The sequence below is a fragment of the Panthera tigris genome, chromosome C2 (genome assembly GCF_018350195.1).
Source record: "Panthera tigris isolate Pti1 chromosome C2, P.tigris_Pti1_mat1.1, whole genome shotgun sequence".
NCBI lineage: Eukaryota > Metazoa > Chordata > Mammalia > Carnivora > Felidae > Panthera > Panthera tigris.
In genome coordinates this window covers 78340880-78357196 of record NC_056668.1, presented here as the reverse complement: position 1 = coordinate 78357196, position 16317 = coordinate 78340880, and the positions used below count along the sequence as shown (strand labels likewise).

The window sequence follows — 16317 nt, the reverse complement described above, 5'->3', positions numbered from 1 at the left end:
CTTTAGAAACCAGTTCTTTTCATTTATTTATTGTTGGATCTAGGCATCTTAATTTACTGTCAGAATTCTCCTCAGACGGTCTGACCCTCTGTCATTGTTTTTTTTTTTTTTTTTTTTTTAAATTACTATGCTAAGCTGTGCCAACCAGCTCCTCATACCAGCCCTGGGTCTGAACTTGAGCTTCCTACTGGCCCCTAATCAAACTCTGTTTCCTTCATGCTCTGATGCCTTCAAGTCTGGTACCATTCCCCCTGGTTTTTCTCATTTAAAAGTGCTGAATACTTGTCCAGAAGATGGGCATTCAGGTTGTGGTGTGCATTTTAATGATGTGTAGTATAAGCCCCTCTAGGGGCAAGGATGAACCATGCTTGAGTGACTTTCTTTCCATTGTGAGTGCTTCCCGAAAAGGCATAGTTTGTAAATTCTGTTAATGTGAAAAGGGAACATTCGGGCACCTTTTCTGTCCTGCTGATGTGTAGGGCTATTTTTATTTTTTGTTCTTAGCTCTTTTTTCTGGGCTTGTGATTCTAAAGGTGCCAGACTGACTGCCCTCGAGCTCGTGTCCCCGATTTCTCCCAAGAATAGGAAAAATATGGGAGGCAGCAGAGCTGGTCATGTCTGGGTTCAGCGTATTAGCTTGACCCACTCTGGAAGAATATCCTCCAAAATACAAAGGAGAAGATTGTTCCTTATGAATCCGGCCCATCTGCTTTCATAGCTGAGAAGACAAACCCTTGTGCCAGCACCAAGCCACTGCAGACGTGTGGGATCCCGTCAAGTCCAGCCGCTCATTCCCTTTGGAAATACTAAAATGTTTTTCTCTCTCCCCTCTCCACCTGTCACAATTTCATCCTCGAGCTGGGCTCACATGCATCTTTTCCCATAAAACCCTTCCTAAGTCCCCTATCACATATGATTTTCCTTCCACACCTCCACAGCACTTTCTCCTCTGGCACGTGGCACCTTTTTCTCATGTGATTGTAGAATGTACGTGGTCTTGTAATGCCTGTAAAAGGCACTGACCAAGTCTACTCCATTTCCATTTATCACAGAAAAGCAGAATATAGTACTTTGCAAGAGTAGATACCTGAGGAATGTTTGTTGAACAGAATGAAAATTGCAAAGCTTTTCTGTTCAGCCTGACGTTTAGGGGTCTTCCCTGATCTTTCTCTCTAATTGGTGATTGAGATTCTCTCCCAGATCCTCAGGGATAGCTAGCAAACTCTCCATAAACTGTGAAGAGTGAGCTCTTGGGTTCCAGAGATTATGCTGTGGATCAGCTGTAGTTTAGATCCCAATCGCTATCTCCAGCTGCTTCATAGACCACCAAGACATTTAGCCAGAATTCTTTTTGTTTGCCCAAGTGTGGTCCACACATCACTGTGTAGTCCCTGGTGGACTGTCAAGGAACCCAGTTTAAGGTCTAGGAAGGAAAAGAGTAATAAAAAATAATAATTCTGTTGACCTGAATTTAACAGATCTGAAATGTAAAATTACAGTTTTCACATGTAACCAATCCACTGTTAATAATCATCACATTCTTAAAAGATTGCACAAATATCACAAAACCTCTGTTGACTGGTGTTGTTTGACCAGTATTCACCAACAGTGCCGTTCAGCTCAGAGTATTTTCATGTCATTAGTATGTTTTTTTTTCCTGATGATGCTAAACCTATATTTTTCATTATCACTATTGTATTGCATTGTTTCTTTAGTTCGCCAGAATACATCAGTGATTTCAATATGATTCAATGAAGGCGGGAAAAATAGTAATAACGATAATACCATAAATACCACTTCAGATTAATATTAAAAATGTAAATTTTTGTGAACAAGGATTCCAATATAAATATTGGAAGCAAATCTGTATGTTGTGAAACAGATATGATGGGTTTGCACAAGCAGTTGAAAAAGAAAAGTTTGAATACTAAACTATGCTAATGACTCCTTAAACATTAGACTTTATGAACTGATCCATTTGCCTATAATCCCAGTGTGTTTTCTGTAATGAAATGTCAGATAGTGGCATGAAACTCTAATTTTAGCATCAAGTTGAGACGTAGCACAGTGAACTATTTAGTAAACCAATTAAGCCGGGTTTCTTTTCTGAATAATCACAAAACAAGAGCCATATGCAATAACCTAATTTTGTTACTAAAGGCAATTAAGTTCCAAATTTTAAAGGCACTTTTCTAAGGTTATCTATCTCATAATAAAAACAGGTACAAGTTGACTCTTGGGCAGAAGTTTATAAAACAACCACAAGGTTTATTACAAAAGTTTTTATCCAATGTCAAGAATATGATATCAGGACTTTATAGTATCAGCTACCATAGTGGCAGTCAGTTTCCAAGAGTTTAATTAACTCTTTTTTCCAGTACTTGATATTTCTTATTCCTTCGGGGGAAAATGGACTGTCGTTTGGGTTATATTTTAAAAATACATTTAAGTCCTGCAACAGAATGTATAGAACTATTTTCCAGTGCCAATGCAACCAGAGAGGATTAGAAATATATTTGGCTCTTTCCTCCCAAGTTGAAACATTTAGCCCTCCCGTTTTTAGGTGTGAAATAGTTGTCAATCCAGTGGATGGAGTGCTGAAAGCAGCCTTCATGAGAAATCTCTCCGTCATGTCAAGCTCTGTGTTCAATCCCGATGCACACAACGAAACAGAGGCAGAACGGCATCGTGGTTAAAACCATGGACGCTGGAGCTAGACTCCTTGGATTTGAATTTCATTGACCGTTTTCGTGACGCAGTTTCCTCATCTGTACAATAGGGAGAGCAACAGACCTACGACATAGGTGGTTGTAACTATGAAATGAGCTTAACATGTATATAAAGCACCTTGAAAATGCCTGACACGTGGGAAACACTGGGTTTGCTTACAGCTTATGTGTCAAAGCCCACAGCGCAGATTCTTGCTGACATTCCCAGCGACCTGTAATTATTTGTTAAGACTTTTTACTTATCGAAATAAAGACTAAGAAAGAAAACTGGATGTGGATCTGACCTTTGGCTCAAGATTCCCATGACGGAACCAGATAGAGATACAGATTGCAACCAGCACAGGGCTTCACGCTGACATAAATATTTGCCTTCTGTAATGTTTTATTGTTCCTATTTAAAACAATGATTTTTTTAAAACTGAAGTCTGATGTCCATATGTGGTCCACATGTCCCATAAATCAGTTTGAGAATGCTGAAAGTTCACAGAACGCTGGGCTGGACAGTGACAACCAGGGCCTTCGGGACTCAAACCCTTACAAGTATGTGGAATCTGTTATAGGTTTTAGGGACGTTCAAAGTATGATCACACTTGGAGGCAATACTAACTGAATTGTAATAACTTAAAGGGTGTCAAGTGTAGTGGGAGACTTGCTTAATGAGGCCCTAGAAGACAGAACTGGAACTACTGGGTAGCAGTGAGCATGAGGAAGCAGTCTGGCTCAGTATGAGAAAGAACTTTCCAGCAGTCAGAGCTGTCGGGAAATAAAAGGGACTCCCTTTTGATCTGTCATTGAGGGCTGGATGCAGAGAGATTTTACAACCTGGGCTTTTGTGAAAGGAGGCGCAGTTTGAGTTTGGACCCAGTCCCCTCACAGTCTAACTGGACACATAGACTCTCTAAGCAGAAAGACTTTCCTAGGCTGTGCCTTCCACTGCTGCTATGCTGAGTCATGTTCTTCCTAGACTTGTGTGTGAGACTGGAGGCACAGCACTGGCCTCGACATTCGGAGACCTGAGTTCTACTCTGTCACGTTCTGTAGGTCCTTGAGCTGTGAGGGTCAACTTTTCAAATGCTTCGTGTAAAATCTCCATCATGGCGGCCTCACAGAGGTGAGTCCTGGCTATGTTGGTGATCTCGTGCCTGGTGGTGGCGGTGGTGGGGGTGTCAGCCCTCTTGCTGCCGCTGCCACTGTGAACCTGCTGTCTCCTCCATGTTGTCTTCTTCAGAAGGACTGAAGGTGTTCCTTGGTGTGCTCTTAGCAGTCAATCCCTTCTTTCTTTCAGGCCGCTGTGCTCGCTGTGGGGAAAACGTAGTTGGGGAAGGGACAGGATGCACCGCCATGGATCAGGTCTTCCACGTGGATTGTTTTACCTGCATCATCTGCAACAACAAGCTCCGAGGACAGCCCTTCTACGCCGTGGAGAAGAAAGCCTACTGTGAGCCCTGCTACATTGTAAGTTCAGACTCCCTCTGCCGCGCCTCCTGTGCTTTGCAAAGATGTCTTCTTTGGCAGAATGCCAGTCACTCCAGATAGAATGTAGTCATCGGATCTTTATTTCTCCACAGATTTCAAAGTGTGTGTGTGTGTGTGTGTGTGTGTGTGTGTGTGCGTGTGTGTGTGTAAATTGGCAGACCTTAACTTTTTCTAACTGTTCCCTGTTCGCATGCGGTCAGAAAAGCATGAGGAGGGTCCATCAGTGGTCTGCTGGATCATCACCTTGTGGCTTTCAAGCATGTATGTACAAGCTCTCACATCACCCCCTGAACATCAGAAGGTTTCCCCTAGTCATACCTCTTCTTATTAGGTCTCACCTTGCATTTGAATTTGCCAGTATTGGTAAAGAAACAACACAGGGCCTCTGGACTTGTCCGTGCTCTTTCAAACTCCTGGCCCTTTGAATCACTTCTTACCCACTCAAACATTTTCTTACCACCATGCCCAGCAAGTTTTCAATGATGCAAAGAAATAAACCCTTTATTATAGAAGGAAATGAATTTCCCCTAAAGGAAAATGAATAGTAATACTGACTGAGGTAATAATTGTTTTGTTTTTTTTAAAGAACACAACAACTATACTTTAATTACATAAGTAGGTGACTCTTTTCAGTTTTTACCAGGCTACTTAAGAACACACATTAAGCTACACACACATCAGAAGATAGATCAATGTGATGAATGAACATAAACTTTTTAAAAATATAAAATGCATTTCTTTGCTATCTATCTGCATACTTTTAATCTGTTTAGCACTTGTTAGTGGGAAAAGTAGTGCATTTTTGCAAACCTACAAAAGAAGCATGGTTTCACCACAGTGTCGGGGCATTTTTACGTAAAAGAAGCTTTGGGTGCAAGGTCCTAGGAGTTATACATAGCCTTGCAGATCCCCAAGGTTCAAGTTCATCGCAAAGTTCCTGGTCTCATTGGTATCTATCTTCCTGTGACCTGACGGCTCTAACTCATTGCAGCCCTCGAGTCTCTGTAGCACAGATCTGAAAGTTTGTTAAGATTAAGATCTGGAGGGATTCAGTATAGTTTGTGCATCTCTTAGGTTCAATTTTATTCCATTTTCCTCCCTAAAGGCAATTTAACTTAAACGTAGATAGCCTCCTAATAGTACTACACAATGCTGGAGCTGGGAAGGAAAAAAAAAGGTCATTTGTCTAACTCCTCATTTTAGAAGTGAGAATACAGAAACACAGAGAGGAGGAAAATGACTTCTTCTGTTCAATCCTTGGTGTCAGACCTGGGGCTATATTCAGTTTTTCACACCCTTGGTCCCGTAGTCTTTGCTGACAGTACACATTTTTAGCTTGTTTGGAACATAAACACGAATACCATAGTGTCCTGTTGATCTCAGGGAGCCATTACATATGAGCTTAAAGCTCATCGAACCAAAGCTTACCTCCTTAAGAAATAAGAATATTCAGGATGCCTGGGTGGCTCAGTCGGTTAGGTGTCCGATTTCAACTCAGGTCATAATCTTTCAGTTTGTGTGTTCGAGCCCGCGTGGGGCTCTGTGCTGACAGCTCAGAGCCTGGAGCCTGCTTCAGATTCTGCGTTTTCCCCTCTCTCTGTCCTTCTCATACTCACTCTCTGTATCTCAGTAATAAATAAACGTTAAAAAATTTCAAAAGAAATGAGAATATTTCAAATATCAACCTTTGAAATCTTTACTGAAAAGAGAAAATTACAGAACTCCCTGTCTTTTGTAAGCAGACTGCATGGGCTGTCATTCACAATGACTTAGGACCACCACATGGAATTCTTTACTGCAGCGAACTCTGTGATAATGATGCCAGCAGAGCTTCTGGAAGCCCCTATGGCTTTGTCCTTATATGAAGTGACTGCTGTGTTTTTCTGTAGCTCTTGTCTCTATTTTCTGTCCTTTTTCAGACTGCATGGTTGATTCTTGCTACCATTCACGGGGCTGCGGTGACAGCCTCCTTCATTTTTTCCTGTCTCTCTTAGAGCTAGGAACCCTGAGAAGTGTTGGGAAACAGGATAACAGGTATGAAGAACGTGGCTTGAATCTGATGTCATCACTTCATGCTTAGTCTCCTCGAGAAAGTTACTGGATCTTTCTAAGCATCAGTTTCCTCCACAGTATAATAGGGATGATTGTAGGATTCTCCCAAAGGCCTGTGAGGATGAAATGGGGCAATCCTGTAAAGCACCCTGGGCCTGCCCAGGGAATGGTAATGGAATGAATGTTATTCTGAGATTAATTTTGGCAAGATTTCTGGCATATGTGGTTTTTCTGAATATAAGGACCTTACAAGGGCTGTGAAATTCTTTGGGCTTTAGGAAATTGTTTCAACCCCTCAGGCACACCCCTGCCCCATTTTTAAATGCATTTCTTGCCCTCCTGGTTGAGTAATAAGACTAAAAAAGTGTAATCTGACTCAGTTATGGGTTTGTACAGCATGTGGGCTCAGGTTTCGATCTCTACGCCAGGCATAGGAGCTCAGTGATTCTTCAGGAGGGAGTTTCTTTTACTTTGGGTCCCTGTTACTAGACCGAGCTTATGACAAGGTAGAGTATCTGGGAGATATTTAATCACATCCTTGGAAAGTGGGGTGGACTCAAACAATGGAAATTCTTACCATCCCTCTTGACTTTCCCTCCCTCATAAGAAACGTTAATCAAGATTTTTCCTTATGAGACCTATCCATGGTGACTCCAAAATGCAACTTAATTCTTGTCAGAATTCAGTTAAGCTTTATTCAGAGGCCCTTGTTCCATATTGATTTCAGAGTTTAGCACGGACCTCAAGCTCTCGGATGGATGTTCTAGCATTGTAATTTCTTTGGAACTTGTCGTAAATCCAATAAGCTGCCACACCAGAAAAGTAAAGAGCTTTCTTTTGGGGGGGATCGGGGAAGCTCAGGGTATAAAATGAAACAAGTTGGTGTTGAAGACAGAGTGTGTAGTAAGGAGGATCCTAGGGATGTGTGTATGTCTCTCGGAACTAAAGCCCTGGGAACAGGGCCAACTGCAGTGGCATTCAGTCAAACTGCCTCTCGTTCCCTTGTGGAAACTGATGTCTGAGAGACATCCTGTAGAAGGAAAGTGCAGAAAACCCAGGCTCTGGGCCTCAGTCAGTGTGGTGGCATTATTCAAGATCGTGAAGTAGTTCATTATTTCTGTGCAAAGACAACCCACGTTCAATGCTCTGAGTCCAAGAAGGAGACCCATCTAATATAAATTTAATTTATTCTTGCCTAAATTGATTATTAATAATCAACTTAGATCATATTTAAATTAACCAATTACATAATTTACAGGGAAAATACACCAGTTAGGTCTTCTTCATCTTTCCTTCACTGATTATTCATATTTTCCTGTTGTCTCTTGAATCTTTAATCCTTGCACATATACACATGTAATTAAACCAATCTGGTTCTGTAAGGTATTATAACTCTCGTTAATGATTTTTATACATGCTTTTGTGTTTTCTATTGATTGACTTAATTTAAATATGTATATGGCTTTCCATTGTTAATAATCTCTATTTATAGCTTTTGTCTGTTTAATTTTACCTTATGTTTGCATACTACATTTTAAAGTTATTTGCCCCTAGAAAGGTATTGGGTATTCTCTGTTCTTTCAGTGTTGTAAATAACATGCCTATAAAGAGCTGATTAAGGTTTTTCATTATTTTACTTTGAATTTTTTCCTTAGCATAAATTGTTTGATTTTTGTGACCACATTTACTTTACAGCACTTCAGAGAACTTTTGCTTTCTTTAGAAACATTTCTAAATTTCTAAATTTCTTTAGAAACATTGTTCAAACTCACAGAACCATCAGCAATATGAACCCATATGTTAAACTATAATCTATCCACGATTGAAGAAGTTTATTTATATTTATTTTGAGCCAATTAAATAAGTGCATTATGTAATTTAAGTTTGTATGTATTTGTATTTGCAAATCAATGAGATGCTTTTCTACTTTGGTGATCTCTTAATAGCTTAGTTTGGGGGCACCTGGGTGGTTCAGTTGGTTAAGTATCCAACTTTGGCTCAGGTCATGACCTCGCGGTTTGTGAGTTCGAGCCCCAAGTTGGGCTCTGTGCTAACAGCTCAGAGCCTGGAGCCTGCTCCAGATTTTGTGTCTCCCTCTCTCTCTGCCCCTTCCCTGCTCGTACTCTGTCTCTCTCTCAATAAATAATGTATACATATATGTATGTCCATATACATACATATACATCTATTTTTAAAAAGCTTACTTTTGATTATTCTTATGGATTTGTATAAATGAACAGATTAAAATTGAAAGCATTAAACTTCCTTAGAAGTAAAGTCATAAAACTAGAATATATTGATTCTAGTTCTTGCTCTCTAGGTGAGACCTTGGGTAAGTCATTTAGTGTCTGAGTACTGGTATCATCATCTATGAAAGACAGATATTAACGTCTTCCCTATCTCCAAAGAGAAGGAATGAACACTTGTGATAGTTTATACATTATGAAATTTTATACTGATATAAGGGCTTAATCCATTAATAACATTATTATCATCGCTTTTCCCCTTAGCATAATCTGATACAATTTAGAAATCCTCTATGTTGGGGGTAATTTCATAGCTGCAGTTGCTATGGAAATACTGAAATAAATAAATGTCATAGAAAGAATGTGAGGACATATATGAGAAGAAGAGGTTCATGCTTTGCTTAAGAAGATTTTTTTGTTGGTATGAGTATGAGGGACAGCAACCGTGCCTTCCACTTAAGTGTTCTTCTGTCCTGAATGAGACAGGTTTACCCACAAATACAGATTAACAAAAGAACTGCTGTGTTTTTAGCATGACCAAGGAGTCTGGGCTGGAGACACGGCACATCTGTGATTCTCAGATACTCAGCCTGTTTATGAAATGGCAGCCAAGGATCTTCTCCTAAACCAGGGCTCTTACTCAGAGTGGATCAAATCCAACTTCTGACTCTCTCAACAGTGGAAGTTGGTACAGACATTTTTATTAGTTAAAATCCAAGTAATTAAAAGACCTCAGGGAATAGGAGGCCAACTCCACGGGAGACTAAACATGGTAATGTTCCCGAATTTGACACATTAGTGACCAACACTGTAGCGGCCTTTTGCTCCCGTATGTCACTAAATGGCTACAGTTAAAACATTCGAACTTTTCAACTTACCTTAGGTGGTAGGTTTTGTACCTCTGCAGGAAGGTTGTCCTTTTATATGCTCAGTTCCTCCTAATAGTGTTTTAAATTTTTTTTTCAACGTTTTTTATTTATTTTTGGGACAGAGAGAGACAGAGCATGAATGGGGGAGGGGCAGAGAGAGAGGGAGACACAGAATCGGAAACAGGCTCCAGGCTCCGAGCCATCAGCCCAGAGCCCGACGCGGGGCTCGAACTCACGGACCGAGAGATCGTGACCTGGCTGAAGTCGGACACTTAACCGACTGCGCCACCCAGGCACCCCTCCTAATAGTGTTTTAAAAGCAGTTATGGCTGGTGCTTTATGTGGATGTTGGGAAAGGAGCTGAGCGTTGGGACAAAAGCCAAAAAACCCACGTGAACTTCCCTTCCCTCTTCTCAATTGCCCACCCCTGCTCTTTCACCCCCAAGGAGGGTCCGTCTCTCTCCCTTGCACCAAGTGCATGTGCACAGACACTTACTTTCTTCTTGCTGTTTCTTCATTTTCCCTCAAGCAGTCTGCCAGAAAGGAAAAGCAAACAACAACAACAACAAATGTTTCAAGAAAGAGGGACATCTGTCAATCTCTTAAGCGACTTCACCATGCTATCTACTACTAATCATTCCTATTAGAACCTTGTGAAGTAGACAGCAGGGGCGGGGCGGGGGTGGGGGGGGTGACAGGGAGGTGCTTACGGTGGCTTTGATATTGTCTAAGCAAAAGACAAACTAAGGCTAGGGACAGATCTTCTAACTTGCATTTGATTGCTAGGTCCATATTATCACCCAGAAACTAATATTCAACTTCCTGAAGATAGGAAGATAGTGACAGCCCTCCGTGATTAGAGCCTTCCATTTCTAATGTTTAAATTGATGACCACATAAATCATGCCTTCTAGCATTACAAAAGGTATGCTGAACTTCTACTGGCCAAAAAACCATAAGCCTCCGTCTTTTCTTGAGCATTACATGTGGCTTTCCCTGAAATGCCTCAGATTTTAAGGGAAAAACCTTTTTTTTCCTGGTTAAAAATAATAATAACTAACATTTGTTGAGTGCTTTAATTTTTAAAGAGCACTTTTATCTTATGTCACCTTCCAATGATCCTAGAAAATAGGTATGATTATCACTGCCTTCCTTTCCAGTAATAAGAAACCGAGTTTTAGGAAAAGTCAGCTTGCCCCATTCTGTAAAGTGTGAGTGTCAGATCCAAGACTTGACCTGGACTTTGATTCTCAGGACCAGCTCTTTTCATAGACCCAGCCAGTCATTGGAAATCTCATTTGTTACTACTAGGTTTCTTTTTTTGTAATTAATTTTTTTCTCTATTACCTTTTTTTCATAATGTCAAGTTTAAAAAAAATACAGTGAACCTTCATTCTAATTTTATAAAGTGGCTTTCACCTTACTTTTGGACATGTTAGAGAAATATTGAACTCAAAATATTCTTTCTTATAGTAGTCATTCTTAAAAAAACAGCAACTATGTTTTTAAGTATTATATGCTCACTAAAGAAAAATTTTAAAATATGCATAACTCTCCCATTTAAATAATATAGCAGTTTAACACACCTTTTCTATTTCAGTATACCTGTATACAGGTATATAGTTACATTTATGGAAGTGTGGTTTCCATGTGCACACATACACATACAATGGGATCATACCATCCTGTACTAATTAGTAACTTGCTTTTGTTACATCACAGTACATCAAATTTTGCCTTCTCCAAAAATAGTTTATTTAAAATATTCCACGGGCATTCAAAAAGAATATACATCGCCTACCTACTCTTTCTAAGAAAATGACTCAAAGAAAATATTCCACCAGACAAACAAATTAACTGAACTAAAGTGTATGGGAAATCCAGGGTTAATAAAACGATGATAAGCAATGAACCAATACAACTGATAGTTAAAGAAAGAGGAAAATATGTAATAGAATATTCAGGCTAAAAGAAAATAATATTAATCACCTACTAACTACAGTATTAATAACAGGCAAAGTATAATTCAGAACAAAACTATTACATAGGCCAAAGTACATTACTTTATTGATAAATGCCAAGTTCCAGAGGAACAGCCCTGAGCCTTTCTTCATTTAATACCATTACATTGAAATGTATAAGACAAAAATATTGATGAGATATGAGATGAAAATGGTTAAACCATACTCTTTATAAAACTTTAACACATTCCATGTAGTCCTTGACAAACCAATTATGGAAGTTGAATAATATGATTAACATGATTGATTTGGTCCATATAAGCAAAGAGATTATATCTTCTTTCCAAATCTCCATGGGAGATTTAAAAAAAGCACGCTCTCATAGTCTAAGAGGAACATATACAGTTCCTACTTTGGCTGGCAGAGTTCAGCAAGACAAGAAATGTATCCAAGGATAAAAAAATAAGCCCACTTGTGGGTTAAAGATTCCTTAGAAAGTAATGATGTTGATAATGCTGCACAACAACCAGAATGAGACCCAACCAGAGTTGAATTCCAAGTACAGCTAGGATCATTAATTGCAACATAAAAGGGCACATGTATATTAATCTAAACACCTAGAAAAGGGCAACAAAGTCTAAAGGAAGAAAGGAATCATTAAAATAAAGGCAGTTATTGATAAATTGAGAAATACTAGAATTTTTAGGTCCACAAGATGATTCTTTGAAAAGAAAAATAAATAAGCATCCAGTGAAGATTCGAGAAAAACAAAAATTATAGAAAATTAGGAATGAAAAAGAAGCTCTTAGCATATGTACAGAAGACATTTAAAAATTATTACACTTCAAATTTTATAGAAGAGACTGTGACCTATGCACACCTAAAATGCAAAGGACAAAAACTTGAATAAGTCCATAAACATGGGTGGAATGCAGACCTGAGAAATTATCAGGAAATTTCACTAAAAGGACTTCTCAGATCTTTAAAGAACAAATGATTCCTGTAATAGTTCAATTTTCAGAGCTCAGTAAGAGAAGATAAGCTTCGCAAATCATTTTAGAAAGCTAGCCCCATCCTGATTAATAATACCTAAATGAGGTTGCCCCCAAAAGAAAAGTATGCTAATCTTTCACCCATGCAAAAATGCTAAATGAAATATTAGCAGATTGAGTGCCACACAATGAAACATCCCAGGTAATTCCATGATTGCAATGTTATCCTTGTTTAAAACAAAAATGGTTGCAAGAACACAAAACAAGCCCTAAGTAAAATAGAAAAAGGAAGATATGCGTTTAATAGGATAAAATAAACTAATGGTCAGATGTCTTCCCGGATCTTGCCAGGTATGCATAGTATGACTGCTATTATATTGTTTGTAATATTCTAGTCTTCATTACGGGTAATTGGGAAACAAAGTCATATATATTCATATGTATACGTATACATACACACACTTACATACGTACATATATGGTCATATATATATATCTTTTTCTTCATTTTACATGTATATCAATTTATTATGTAATATTTCTTACAGATAAAGATGTAAAGCATAATATGACAAAATTTCATGTACCTTTATTCAGATTAACACATAAAACACTAGAAATTCCACTGAAATCCTTAGGTTCTTGTCCCTAATCACATTCCCCAAACTCTTGTACAGAGGTAATGACTATACTAACTTTGTTTATTATATCCATGCATTTCTTTCTATTTTCACTACTTATCTCTAAAAATATAGTGTCATTTATATATAGTATTTCTTAATTTTAATGGAATAGCATTTCTCAGACCTATTTTTGAGACTTTTTCACTCAAAATCATAAGACTCTGACATGTCAGTATTTATAGATGATATAATTAGTCTAGAAAATCAGAGAAAATCTAAAGTTTTAAGATAATAAAAGTGTAGTTACCTGACAAAATAAAAATTATAAATTAGGTTCAGAAAACATAACAGGGGGGAAAAAAGGCCTTATGCAGAAGCAACAAAAACTACAAAATACCTAGGCAAGCCTTTGAAAGCATAAATGATCTAAGTGAAGCATGCCATGAAATTTTACAGGGATAATTAACCCATGAGCAAAATGATTTGGGGACTGAATATGCTTTGGAAAACACCTCTCGTTTTAACAGGCATTCATATTATCACCCTGTAATTATACAACAACGAGACTTGGGGTGGGGGGAAGAGTTACTGTGTCGTCCTTTGTTAAGGTTTTTATTTAGTCCTTTTCCCCAGATAGCCCGCAGCCCTTTGCTGATGAAGGTTACTGCTCACCATATCTCTGCAACCTGCAAGGCGGGCCTGGGTAAGAGTAGTGAGGCACAGGCTTGCAACCAGACTGCCCAGAACGAGGAAGAGGCTAGCTGAACATAATCTTTTTCTCTAGTTCCTACCCCAAACTGTATTTATTTCTGTTGTTATAGAATTAGAATGCTTTTTAAAGGCCAGAAGGAACTGTTGAAGTTCAATAACGTCATTTTACAGCTGAGAAAACCTAAAGGCCAGGAAAGCTGGCTGATTGGCCTGAGGTTATATGGTTTATTAATGGCAGAGGCAGGAATAGAAACCATGAACCTTGATGATGCCTTCAAAGAACTGCTTTCTTTGGGACTGACATGAAGAGGTTTAATCATATGTGGCTGCCGGCTCCAGAGAACCATCCCTAGAAAATGTTGGATTCCGTAAATTTTGGTTGGAGAGTGTAGAAGTAGGACAGGGTTTGCTTCAGCTCCAACCAAGATGGAGAGTCTCAGATTTCCAGGTTAAATGCCTCTGAAACTTTATGCTAGAACCTTCCCACTGCCCTAGTTTGTTTATTTTTAAATCAAGCATGAACTCACCACTCGGTGTTTGCCAGAGTTTGGATGAATGTCAGCATCAGGCCACTGTAATAATGGTTTAAGATTATTTAATCCTATTACTTGTACACTTCATTAGGCTGAGTGAATTGTTGGCAAGGGGTTCAGTAAACTTCCTACTTTAGAGATAAAAGGATGGAAAGAAAATAAGGAAAGAGTCTGTTCCTCATTTTCTTTCGTATGTATCGTTTGTCTCTTAAAGGATAAAGGAATGATAATTACCCAGATACAGCACATAATCTGTGTTTGTAGGGTCTTCTGAACTGCTCTGTACCCTCAAAAGAGAAAAATGTCTATAACCTTACATTTCCAATTAGAAGAAAAGGACTGGGACAGAGGAGTGTGTGTGTGTGTGTGTGTGTGTGTGTGTGTGTGTGTGTTGTATGTGTGTGCTTTAAAATCAATGTTAAGGGGCGCCTGGGTGGCTCAGTCGGTTGAGCGCCGACTTCGGCTCAGGTCACGATCTCACGGTCCGTGAGTTCGAGCCCTGCATCGGGCCCCTGTGCTGACAGCTCAGAGCCCGGAGCCTGTTTCAGATTCTGTGTCTCCCTCTCTCTGACCCTCCCCCATTCATGCTCTGTCTCTCTCTGTCTCAAAAATAAATAAACGTTAAAAAAAAAAAAATTTAAATCAATGTTAAAAACAAACCTGAACATAAGTTCAAGAGTCCTAGGTAAGACATTCAGTCTTTCACTTAGCAGGCCTGGTATGAGGCAGCAAATGATTTTCAAGAAAAAACGTGCTATGGAAAGTCAGACCTTGTTTACACTCAGCTTGACCAGCTGCTATTCTGCATTCACCTCATTTATTTTCCCTTAAATTTCCCCACAAACAGAAGGAAAGCAATATTTTTTACCCCAGTAGCTAACTAAAAGGTTCAGAGAGGCTGACAGGGCTGACCAAAAATGAAAGTGTGGGTGCTTTAAGCAATAAGTAACTGCACGGGGCCAGGACCCAGATTCGTGCAAACAGAACCCCCAAAGGATTCTCATTAGTCAGCATTGCAGTCTATGGAATGTTACCTGCATGCTGGTGGTTGGAGAGCTCACAGGGTCTGATGGGCAGAGTCCAGTCATGAGACTCTAGAAGCTTGGTTTTCCAAAAATGTGTCAGAGGTCACCTGCTTTGGAATCACGCTCAAGTCCTCATTAAAAAGTAAAGTTCTAGGAGCGCTGGGGTGGCTCACTCAGCTAAGCATCTGACTTCAGCTCAGGTCATGATCTCACAGTTTGTGGGTTCAAGCTCCACATCGGGCTCTGTGCTGACAGCTCAGAGCCTGGAGCCTGCTTCGGATTCTGTGTCTCCCTCGCTCTCTGCCCTTCCCCCACTCATGCTCTGTTTCTCTCTCTCTCTCTCAAAAATAAATAAACATTAAAAAAATAACTAAAAAAAGTAAAGTTCTGGGCCACTCCCCAGACTTTCTGCACAAGGAGCCAAGAAATGTGCATCTTTTACAAGCCTCTTGAGGGAGATTCTTATGCGTGCTCAGTTTTGAGATCCATGTGTCTGTGCTTGTAGCCCAGCTCATCGAAGAAATAGTCCCAAAATACTTCGCCATCTCCCACCTCTCTCCTATGCATTTTCTTTAGCCACACTTGGCCAAATGGGACCATCTTCTCCTGGACATTGATATCTTAGGCTTCTCTGTGCCCCAGAGTTTCCCCGTCTCCATAGTTTGAAAATCTGTATCAACCAACCATAAAAAGCTTTCCTAGAACTTCCCCCAAATAGATGTGGCTTTTTCCTGTGCAATGCTTTTGTTTGTTCCTCGCTCCTGTGATTTAACTCTCTGCAATTGATATCAAAATAATTTGAGTTTTGACCTATTCTCTTACTGTTTGCAACCCTTAGAGAGGGTGGTATGCTGGGACGAAGGTGTCACATTTTATTCATCTTATCTTTTCCATGGTTGTTATCACAACAGGTGAGCTGTCCCTGCTAGGCTAGAAGGTACCTGGTTTCACTCTAGATCCTAGTGTCTCCGGAGAGGGTCTTTGCCTCTTTACCCTTTGGTACACCTTGGATTTGAGACTCCCTGTGCGTATATGAAGCAGAGAGGAGAACTTGGCTCTGGGACCCTGTGAGCAGTCATTGCTGAAATGTAAATATAAAAG

General features: G+C 39.5%; 1 protein-coding gene across 10 annotated transcripts in view; it reads left to right on the top strand.

The window, feature by feature from the left end:
- Nucleotides 1-16317, top strand: part of LOC102953305 (LIM domain containing preferred translocation partner in lipoma) — a 673846-nt gene that overhangs the window by 559541 nt on the left and 97988 nt on the right. For all 10 annotated transcript variants that reach the window (XM_042998791.1, XM_042998792.1, XM_042998793.1 and 7 more), the window contains one exon: nt 4015-4184. In XM_042998791.1, the coding sequence (XP_042854725.1) occupies nt 4015-4184 (170 nt within the window). The remainder of the gene's footprint in view (nt 1-4014; nt 4185-16317) is intronic.